Raw genomic sequence first — 12,027 nt, forward strand, 5'->3', positions numbered from 1 at the left:
TTTCTGCCACATAACTTGTGTTTTTCTCATTTATGCCCTGAAACTTATAAACACAAAAGCAAACACAAATATGAAAAATATATGATAAATATTTCAAGTTAGATTGTTTACCTCATAACCTTGATCCTTTTGAACAATATTATTCGATTATTAGCTTTTGTTGAATAATTCTAACACTTTGTTAGAATTAATGTTTGTTGCTGGTATTGAAGTTTGGATGACTGAAGTGTTTGGTTTATTGCACTATTTTTGTTCTTTGTTTATTGAATCTCATATTGAGATTGTTTATGGTGTTCGTTCATATAATTTACTATGACAGTCACAAAATAATGGGTTATATATGCCACTACCTGTTCGAAAGCTATAGGGGAAAATTATCTATGAACTTTGTTCTCCGGCTACGGCTATATGGGAAAATTATCTATGAACTTTGTTCTCCGGCTACCTCGTACTGAGAGTGGGGTCGACTCCATTTTTGTGTTCGTCGACCAATTTTCTAACTGGTGCACTTTTTTCCCTGTAAGAAAACATCTTATGCCTCTCCCGTTGCTCGATTGTTTTTATTTTTAAATTTCCCGACTACACAACGCCCAAAATCTATTGTATTGTATTTAACAGTGTCTTGCGTTTTCTTAGCCAATTTTGGGGTACATTGTGGCGTGTTTGACATGTCTTTGAAGTATAGTAGTACAACACATTCTTAAACAAGAAGATGGACAAAGAAGGGCTTAAACCTTGAGTGAAGTCCTCCCCTATAAAATGCGAAAAAGCTATATCAATTAGATCAAATATGAAAAAGTCTTTAACGGAAGTGGTTAACTGTACACTTAGTAAGCTCCTTTGTTGTAGTTGTGGGGATCGTCCAAAACAGTGGGACTATGCCCTTCCCCAAGCTGAGTGGTCTTTTAACGGTTCGACACATATCGCCGTTGATCATTCTGTTAGGAATTGGTAGCGGAAAACCTAAACTAACGATACCCGCATTAGCAAATATCAAATTCACACAAAACTTGTGTAATCGAAGTACACTCAAATACAACAAAACTCATAAATCAAAACAATAAATAAATGATAAACGACACAAGAATTTTACGTGGTTATATCCCAACTCCAATCTTGGAGAAGAATTTAGTCCACGGGTGCTTTCTATATTATTGTGCACACAATTACATGAGGTTAGGGTTACATTATATTGGAATTAAAATCAATTAGAAACCAAATAAAACTCGGGAAATAAGCCCAAAAATAAGATCTCAAAACTTGGCCTCCAAGTTAGGCAGATCTCACTTGGATCACTGCAATCCCATTGACATAAGAATTTCTCCTCACATCCAAGCAAAATATCTCACTTGGATAAGTGAGATCCCATTGGAAACTTGAATTCGGATCATGATTCCTTTGTTCTAATCTTCACACACAACACGTTCAGCAGTCATGTATCAAAAGACGCATAGACGTGTCGTTGATTTATATCAACTACCGAAAAAGGCCTGACACCGATTCGGTTGCTGCTCAAGTTCGCCAAAAGTTTCGCAAGCTTATCAAAAATATAAAATGGTGGCTGATAAACATCGCAAGGTAAAACTTTTGAAGTTGACGACATGGACATGGCCATGGTCTAATTGCGGCACGAACTATTTCTGGTAGGGCAATATAGTAAGTTACAACTGAAAAGTACGGTAAGTCCCTACAAGATTCTTCATAAGATTATTGATAACGCTTATGTGGTTGATTGTTGATTTTCATGTATCCATGAATTTCCCACACACGTTCAATGTTGCAGACTTATCGATTTATCATTCGTCGGAATCTCCTTTATATCCGGATAACACGAGGGAAACTTTTTTTTCAAGTGGGAGAGAGTGAGAGACTGACACGAAACCTGACTACCGCCCGAGTCAGAGAAGTCCTATTGGAATACTAATTCCCATTATAGTTGGTTTGTTTCCTTATATATATACTCTAGCCTTAGATTTGTAAGCGATCTGCTTCTGAATTAATAAACTTATTGCTTTTTTTCTTTTTAAAAGCAACTCATATTGCTTTTTTTTATTACTTGAAAGTTTACATACACTTACTGTATTTACTTGTGTGCACGTTTGTTTACATAATACATCTCGTCCTCATCAATAGTATACATGTTTGTGTCCTGTTTTGCAACCGCTAATAAGCTTGGAGTTGATCAGCATCAGCATTTGTATCCAAACAAAGAAAAAATAATATGATCGCATCTGATTTAATTTTTCAATAAGCCTAGCTCATACACATTTATGCCGCGTATTCATTGAAGTAGACAAAATCTTATGAGCGTAACGCGTCATAAATAAATCATAATTCATAATTAAGAACAAAACCAGTAAATCCAAAACAATATTCAACTCGAAGAATCACAACACACATTTTAATCATCTCCGAGTTCAAGTTAAATAAAAATGCGTTAGCACTACTTTTTAATAACGCCGACCCTCGTGAGAGCCAAATAAGCAACCACTCGATATAGTACCATCATTGTAAGCAAAGCAACGAGCGAAATTACTTGTCCATCGAGCCCAATACTCTTGATCGCTGGATACTCAGCAACCAAACAAGTCTGGTTATTACCACATTGATAAGTCTCATCTTTCGCGTATTGTGACCCAATCAAAAGCTTGTATGTATATAAAGATACGGATATATATTTGATCCACGATATGAAAGGTGGAACATGTTGAACATAATATCCACCTGCTAATATGAATGTTAACATAATCACGGACCCTAAAAGGGTTGCAGATTTTACGTCCATAACAAGTGCACCAATTGCGAGTCCTAACCCTTGTGAGACCATAACACATAAGAGAAGTGCAAATAACGCGTATACAAAACTTGCTAAATCGGATTTAAGCCCTGCCATCCAGTATGTTATGATGCAGAACACTGTGGGAAGAACTAACACCATTGGGAGATCTACTATTGTTCTTGACATAAAATATGATGAAAGTCTATACATTCCCGAAGATCTTTCTTTCTCGAGCATATCACGTTCTTGAGGGAATGTAAATATAGCTAGAAACAAAGGGAGAAATCCCCAAAATGCAGTATAGAAAAACAACAATCCTGACTGCAAATTACGAGCATATAATTTTGACTTAAGAAAACTGTACTCTGTCCACCCAATAAATTACAAGTATATAAATTTTTACTTAAATATTCTACTCCCTCCGCCCAGTACTTATTGTCCTTGACAAAAAACAATCGGTTTAAACAAAAGTTACTGTGTCACATGTATCTTTTGTTGACATTTCAGTTTACTTTTGTTTTACACGCATAAAGTAATGACATAAAAAAACTTTATCTTATTATTCAAATCTATTTATGGAAGTGAACATTTAACTTGAGACAACCCAAAAATAAATAGTGGACGATAAATATGGGACGGATGGAGTTTTTAATATAAGATGTTTGTAAGTAGTATAATGATCAGAGGCGATTGTACATGGAAGTGGGTGGGGTTCTATGACCCCACTATTTTGAAAAATTTTTATACAATGTACCCTTCAAATTGTGTAGGACACCACTAAATTTAACCATAGGACTCCATATATTTTTGAAACTTATGAGTTTTTTGGAGGTAAACAACCACTAAATTACCCTTAAAACATAATTAACTTTGAAATTTTTTTTAGGACCCCATTGAATTATCATCCTAGAATCGCCACTGATAATGATTATAATGAGATTAGCATATATACCTGATCTTGTAAATGGGCTGTATCTGATTGCCACCATAGCAAACCACAGATGAACGCGATTATTACAACCTCGGAAATCTGTAGAACATCAAACGACTCGTGTCTCCTTTGTTTTAGACCTCTTCGTAGCAAAATTGTAAATTGTTGCAACCAAGTTGTACTCCATCTTTCAGACTTGTTGTGATCTGAGACTTCATTAACGCGACGTTCTTCAAAATCTAATGTCTCAGTTTTCAGATTCTCGGCTAGATTCGACTTATAAGCTGATACCAATTTCTCCTTTACTTCATCTTGATCCTCCTGACTTGTATCATCAGGTGATATCCCTATATTTCATTTCAGTTTTAAACAAATACAAAAATAGTCATTTAATCACAATCAGACACATTCTCTATATTAATGCTTAGAACTCTGCAAATAACATACTCCCTTCTATACTGTTCCGTTTGAATTTTTAAAATCTTTCGTTTGGTCTTACATACATAAATTACGGGCATAAATGAACTGTATCTCTTTATTTTTATCTATTTATGACATAATGGAAATAAACAATTAATTTGGGACATCCCAAAGAGAAATACTTGACAATAAATATGAGACGGAGAGAGTATTTGATAAAAATCATAAGAATGGGTTCATTTTTAAAATCTGTTTCCATTAGTATAACTTTCATCTAATATTATATAACTTACATACGAATATTTAAAGTAAAGTTATACAAGAATACTTAAAAAATCAAATTGGTGTAGTAATTTTGGAACAGATGAAGTATTAATGATACATACCATTTGCAAGATCTAACAAAAAATCGCAAGGATTCATTGCAACAAATGGTGAATATCCAACACGATGAAAATAATCCATAACCTCCGATCCTTTCCCAAAATATAATTGATTTCCTTCCGATAACAACAATACTTTATGAAACATATAAAAAAGCCTACTTGAAGGTTGATGAATAGTCATAACAATCGTTTTTCCGCCTCTCACTAACTCCGATAACATCGAAATGATCTTTTGAGCAGTTGTGGAATCAAGCCCTGACGTCGGTTCATCCGAAAGCAACAAACTAGGGTTTATGAGCATTTCCTGCCCAATACTAACTCTTTTTCGTTCACCACCCGATACACCTCTTAACAAGGGCCCACCGATTATGCTACCCTTGCATCTTGTCAACCCAAGTTTTTCGATCACATCTTCGGCTTTCATGATCTTTTCTTGAGTAGTTAAAGTATCAGGCAACCGAAGTAAAGCGGTGTACACTAGGGTTTCGGTGACTGTTAAATGAGGGTATAAAACATCATCTTGTGTAACAAAACCTGTGTTTCGTTTCATTGTACTCGAAAAAGGTTTGCCATTGTAGTTGATTGTGCCACCAAGTTTTCCGCATAATCGGCCACCTAATGCCGTCAAGAGGGTGGTTTTGCCACTGCCAGATGGACCTAAAATTGCTAGCATTTCACCAGGATACACCACGCCTGTAAGTTCTTTTAATATCTGCTTCTTTATTGATTCATTTTCGTTGTGTTTCAAAAATCCTTGTTTCTTGATAGTAACTGTATAAACCACTTCATGAAACTGTCCATTGCATTCCATAGTAAATTATATCAAGAATTTAAAAGATCTTTGTCATCACAAATTTAACTCTCATAAAACAATCTACAAAACACTATCATAAATTTTAATGGATAACACTAAGGGATATGTTATAAGCTAGCGCATATAGTATGTATAACTTATGGTGCGTTTTGATAAAACTGAATGATTTGGCACTGGATTGTTCAATGTCTCTTAATAAACTTGATTCTAAATAAAACTAAAATGTTTGATAATCATTTTAAATAAATGATACATAAATTGGGTAAAATTACTTTATTATCGTGTTATATGAATAAAAATTTCAATATACTTTTTGTTAAATGTTATGGATTACTGGATATGATTAGCGTATGATATTAAAAAAAAATTCAGATGTTTAATGGTTATTAGAGTATTTCAACTTAGAATGGTTTATGGTTCACACTGAATATTGAACTATTTTTTTTTAAAAAATTTCTATTTAAACTATTGAACTATTCAGATTCAGACATCAGAAACAAACGCATTGAATGTTAAATGGTTCAGCATCAGCGCTGAACCATTCAATTATTTAAGTAAACAAACACACCTTTACTTCACACACACACACACACACACACATATATATATATATATATATATATATATATATATATATATATATATGTGTGTGTGTGTGTGTGTGTAAGTCAAGAAGTTAGTAATAGAAACTAAATATTTATATGCAAAAATGAGTTTACAAATACTAATCAAATATGAGTTTAAGAATACTAATTTCTAAATATAATCATAAGGAATATGTTGGGTATTCTTTATATTTAATACTCCGTATATAAAAAAATTCAACATTCTAAAATGAACAACACTAAAGTAAAAGGCAAGCTGTTTTATGTTGTTAATCATGTGCATAATTCAAGAATAAAACATAAGACCATCCATTGGTCATCGTATCTTGTTAAAATATGATCCATTTCATAGATACACATTAACTATTCGAAAGAAAAAGAGTACTATTTATTAACGGTTTCACCTTCCTTAATTCTAAGAAAAAGTTAATTATTCATTTTATTTATGCAACAAAAAATCAATAAAAATAAATAAATGAGAAAACAAACCTTCAATGTGACCGAACGATCTCCTTTATTGAAGATCGATGAAGCAAACTGTGCCTCTATATCCGCCATTTATGAATTAAACTCTCTTCTGTGTTTATAATTTGAAATTAGTAAGAACTAGATGCTTATCTTCTTTATTTCTTCTTCCAATTACAATTATTATATATATGTAAATGGAGTAACTAGTAAGTGGAGCATTATCCAATGAGCATCATTAACTAGAAAGATGGTAGTCTTGGATAAGCAGGTATCTACACCACATGTTTACAGTATAAGCGAATATTTTTTTATGTTGCTCTGTATTAACTAACTAATTACGAAGCGTCGATTTATTGACGACTTAATTGTCGCTTAAGTCTAAATTGAACTTCAGACAGATTTGAAACCCATGAAAATTTGATTTTACCATTTTCATGACGTCTCACATTTTTTTTTACACACTTATTAGTCTGAGGTTCATTCGGAAGCAATCTCTCTATCCATAAAACATTGAGAAATATGACTTTCTCTACTGTGGGTTATTTCACTCTGGGTGAAAAAATGACTTCTCTTTATTCTAGAATAGGAGAATGGTACATCCCTGATGTTCCGTGCGTTACAATACATCTTTTTACCCTCTAAATTTATATTTGACTTAAACACTATAATCAAGCACACAAAACTAACGAGCACTAAAAACCCGGTTGTTATAGCACTTTAATGCAAGTATTCTTATCAAGTTCGTCCCAAGAGAAGCGGTGTAAGTTGGTTATTTGAAACTAGTAATTGTCCTAGGGTTTGTTTGATTGGGGGGGGGGGGGGGGTTGATTGATACCAACTAACAACTTAAACTTGTGCAATTAAACAAATCTAAATTAACAAAGTAGCCGAGTATTAAAGACTTAAATCAATTAACTAAGACGTGTTCACTTATCCAATCCTCTCTATGCTTGGCTTGCCCCGTTTTGCCTATTTTGTTATCTCATAAGTTGTTGAACTATTAAATGTTAGAATCACTTCTAAACCTCAATTCGAATGATACTCCACGAATTCACATAAGCTTTGTATCCTAAGATCGATTTAAGCATGATTTGGTCATTAAGATTGAGCTTGAGTTAAAATCACTTAAAACTCCCAACTATCGAAATCACTTAAGATAATCGGCACTACTATGTTGACTAAAGGCCAATTGAAAACCAACTTAGATCAAGAACACAATCACTTGTAATTCCCTAGCTACTTGTCTAGATCACCTAAGGTGTTAAAATACACATTGATTCACTTCTCAAATCACTAAGAGAGCTACTCAACATATGTAATCAAATTCAAGCCTAAAACAAACTCATAGCAATGGTTCTTTAGCCAATCCCAACAACACATGATCATGTAATTCATTCAAACAACAATATTCAATTGATTTGGGGCAAATACTGTCATTAGAGATTCATAGATAAGCAAACACAAGAGATTTAGCCAATCATGGCTAAAACCAAACTAATAATAAGCATAGAAATGTAAATCATCATCATATTCAAGCTATTACAAGTAATCAAAGCAAGTATTAAGATTAAAGTAATGATTACAACTAAATATTGCAAAGTAATTAAAGTGAAGTAAAGATTACAACCCAAATTGCAAAGAAGATGAAGATCTAAGCTAAGTGATGATGAATCTTGAACAATCTCCCTTGAATTCTCCCTTAATCTCTAATAGATGATGAAATTAAGGTTTTGTGTGTGAAAATCGGACCCTAGGCAGCTGCTACAAAAGATGCATATGAAAAATGACATAATCTCGTCCCTTTTATAGTGCTGAAAATCTGGGCTGAAACAGCGACAGGAGCGCCGCTTTTGCTTCAGGAGCGGCGCTTTTAGCTCTGATCAGGAACGACGCTTTAGCTTGAAGAACGGCGCTTTTGCCCACTAATAAGAAATGAAGACATATCGTGCATAATAGCGGCGCTTTTAGTTCTGGAGTGGTGCTGTTGATCCTATAGGAGCGGCGCTTTTAGGCCAGGAACGGCGCTTTTGGAGCTGTTTCCTGCACTTGTCATTTTCTAAGCCAATTTTGCCTAAGATTTGGTCAATTTTACACCAAATCAACTCCTTAGCCCAATATTTACCAAATAGCTCAATAACACACTAAATGGGTCTCGAGATAGTCAAAAATCGAGTAAAGTGAGGTAGATATCGCGAGATAAACATATATAAATTGAGCGATATCAATCCCTCATACCTCACTTTTATAAGATTGAGTCATTATAAGATTGAGTCATGTTATTGTTATTGTATGTATATATTTACACTAGGATATGCATTTTTGGGTGACTTTGTCTGTTGATTTTTATAGAATACTTGTAGTTCATTTCACATGTTATTTTGTTTGATTTTATTCCCTCCAATACCTATTAAAAGTATTAAAAGTAGGGGTGTGCATTAAACGGGTTGACCATGAAACTGACAGAACCAAATTGATTTGATTAAAGTGGGTTGGTTTATTTAATTTTGGTTTGATTTTCTGGTTTCACCCGAAAATATTAATGGTTTTCGGTTTGGATTTGGTTTGTAAAATGATCATTTGATTTTAAACCGAAAAGCCGAAATATACTACTACTATTTATGGTATATATATTGAATATTAAATATATTAAATATTTAATTTATTTTATCTATATTGATAGGGTATAAAATAGAAACCATGTAACTAATGTTTATCCATTACTCCATACTGTGAATTTTTTGTACCTGGAAACTTAGTTGCTACTGTTTTCGTTTTTATTTCTATGCTACTAAATTTTTGTACGGTTCGTTGATATAGTTTAGATTGTAAATATAGGTTATAGTGCATGTTTGACATTAAATATTGTATAAATTGTATACTTATAGTTTAATCAATAAAATATGTTTGTTTTTCTTAAAAAAAAAAAAAATACACACTTTTTTATCAATGAGTTTTAATTTGGTTTAACTGAAACCGAACCATGTAAACCGATTTCTTATTTGGTTGGATTGGTTTGATTTTGTCAAATTTAGTTCGATTATTGGTTCTCAAAAATATTCTTGAAAATAGAATAGACCAATCCGAATAAACCACATAAACCATAAACCAACCGAATGAACACCCTTAATTAAAAGTATGAATTGTAAATTGGGTCTTGCATAAAAGTTAGTACATATATTTTCTTTCTACAATACTTATAGCTTTATCACAAGTTTATTTCTTAGTTATTTACTATGCCTTGCAATACTTATTGAAATTAGGTGACCTTAATTGAAAAGTTATATATATTTATATGTATATGAGCTTTGTTCTACTCTAAGCTAAATGAACATCTAAATATTACATACATATTATCTTTTAATTTTATCATAACTCAAATGTCACCGTTGATTGTGTACAAAACAAAAAAATATAGTTAAATTGCAATTCATGGTGATAATCAACTGATAAAACGACTAGAGATTCGTACGGATATATCAACATGCTTCATTAAATCAAATTTACAGACTCTAAACAACGAAGCATCCACAACTATGTGCGTCTCCATAGAAAATATTCAAAATTACAAAACTCTACCAAACGAACAACCCAGATATGTACTAAGATCGACTCAACCTAACTCTCAACACTCAACAATACGAATAATTGTTAAATAACTCACAAACCCTAAATTTCTAGGGTTACACCAATGAGAACGAAAACATAGAAATATTTTTGATTTAAGAATAAAATGAAATCATAATGCCTTTTATCTAATCTGGATACAATAAGTCACATTTTAGCCTCTGTTGTTCCTGAAATAACAACATGCAGCAGAAACTTTAAAAGTGATGAAATAAACCACTTGCCAACTTTACCTTTTTATACTTTGACCACAATTATTCAGAAAATGCTTGCACCAGAAAACCTGCACAACAAACTCCACAAGACTTGATTAAATAACTTAACAATTTGTTCCGTGATTCATTTAACCTTTGTTAACATTCATCCTCAGATTAAACATGTAACACATCAAACATATGCAGTTTTTCCCACAGGTTTTTATGCAGAGCAGAACACAAAACTTTTGAAAATAGATCAGCAATATTATCAAGAGAATCAACCTTTATAATTTCTATTACTTTCTTACATAGCTTTTCTCTTAAAAAATGCAAATCCAACTCAAAATGTTTTGTCATGTAATGACAGACTGGATTAGAAGCAATTAAAATGGATGACTTGTTATCACAAAACATTTTTACAAGTGCAGTATTTAATAAACCAAAATCTGTCAAAATTTTAATTATCCACATTAACTCACAAGTAACTACACCCATTACCCTATACTCAGCCTCTATAGAAGACTTGGAAATTGTTGATTGTTTCTTACTTTTCCAGGCAACTAAACAGTTACCGAAAAACACAACATAACCCGTAATATATTCTTCGGAAAACTACATTTTCCCCCATCCGAATCTACAAAAGCAGTTAAAGACAACTCATCACTTTTGGAAGAAAAAAAAACAATTCCTTTTCCTGGAGCTGATTTCAAGTATCTTAACAGTCTTATAGCAATTTTAAGATGAAAAGTCAAGGGTGCATGCATATGTTGACTAAGACACTGAACAGTATATGAAATGTCAAGTCTTGTCAGTGTAAGACAAAATGAGTTTTCCAATTAATTTATGATATTATGCTATATTTGACAAAGGAAGATCATTGTCACATCTATTATCAGCAGAATAAATAGTTAAGTTTGGTTCTAAAGGAGTGGACACGGGCTTTGAACCAAGTAAACCAAAATCAGAAAGCAATTCCATACAATAGTTTCTTTGTGAAATACTTAAACCTTTTTCATACTCCACAACCTCAATTCCAAGGAAATACTTCAATTTCCCTAAGTCTATTATTAAAATTTTAGTACTTAGAAATTGTTTTACTCTATTTATTTCAGCTAAAACACTACCAATTAAATCTATATATAGAGAGACTTTGAACAAAACCAAATTCAATAAATGCTCCAGTGAGCTTCTCATTCCATCTGCTTAAGGCCATACAAGGATTTTATCAACTTACAAACTTTATTCTTACCTTTATTATTATATCATAAAGGTAATTCCATGTAAACATCTTCCTATAATTCTTCATATAAAAAAGAATTATTGATATCTAATTGGAACAAAGTCTATCATTTTGAATAGCAAGAGAAAGCAAACAACTAACGGTCACCATTTTCACAACATGTGAAAATGTTTCATAAAAATATAGATCTTCTCTTTGATTGTAGCCTTTGGCTACTAACATAGCTTTAAACCTTTTCATCTCACCTCTTGACTTATATTTGATCTTTTAAACCCACTTACAACCTATGGGTTTTCTAGCCTCAGGTAAATTAGTGATTTCTCAAATGCCATTCCTACGCAAAGCTTCCATTTCTTGGTTCATTGCTTTTACCCAATTTGGGTCAGAAGCAGCTTCAAAGTAATTCTTAGGTTCTATACTCTTGTTTAAACTAGTAGCAAAGCAGTAACAATCCCTATTTAACTTGGAGTAATTAACTACTTTCTCTATTCCAAACTTGACTTTTTCTTCTACAACACAATAATGTTTTGTAGTAAATTTATCATTCTACTAGATCTCCTAAC

The 12,027-nt window shown here is 32.6% G+C and overlaps 1 protein-coding gene across 3 annotated transcripts; it reads right to left on the reverse strand.

Annotated features, from left to right (window-relative positions):
- Positions 1–2,208: 2,208 nt before the first annotated feature.
- LOC139867681 (ABC transporter G family member 9-like) lies at positions 2,209–6,655 on the reverse strand. 3 transcript variants are annotated; one of them, XM_071856046.1, is made up of 4 exons: positions 6,425–6,655; positions 4,517–5,390; positions 3,732–4,057; positions 2,209–3,100 (listed from the first exon to the last, which is right to left on the reverse strand). In XM_071856046.1, exons 2-4 carry the CDS (start codon positions 5,325–5,327, stop codon positions 2,444–2,446), a joined length of 1,794 nt encoding a protein of 597 aa, XP_071712147.1. In that variant the 5' UTR covers positions 5,328–5,390; positions 6,425–6,655; the 3' UTR covers positions 2,209–2,443. The 3 variants fall into 3 exon arrangements, with proteins under 3 accessions (XP_071712147.1, XP_071712148.1, XP_071712146.1); XM_071856047.1 differs by having other exon boundaries at positions 4,517–5,287; positions 6,425–6,654; XM_071856045.1 differs by having other exon boundaries at positions 4,517–5,309; positions 6,425–6,654.
- Positions 6,656–12,027: the final 5,372 nt, after the last annotated feature.

Source organism: Rutidosis leptorrhynchoides, chromosome 9 (genome assembly GCF_046630445.1).
Source record: "Rutidosis leptorrhynchoides isolate AG116_Rl617_1_P2 chromosome 9, CSIRO_AGI_Rlap_v1, whole genome shotgun sequence".
In the NCBI taxonomy this organism is placed as follows: Eukaryota; Viridiplantae; Streptophyta; class Magnoliopsida; order Asterales; family Asteraceae; genus Rutidosis; species Rutidosis leptorrhynchoides.

Coding starts and splice junctions, on each gene's coding strand:
- LOC139867681 (XM_071856045.1), bottom strand. CDS start 6,493: ATGGCGGATATAGAGGCACAGTTTGCTTCATCGATCTTCAATAAAGGA. Junction 4,058..4,516: donor TTTGTTAGATCTTGCAAATG/GTATGTATCATT, acceptor AATGAAATATAG/GGATATCACCTGATGATACA. Junction 3,101..3,731: donor CAGCCCATTTACAAGATCAG/GTATATATGCTA, acceptor CGTAATTTGCAG/TCAGGATTGTTGTTTTTCTA.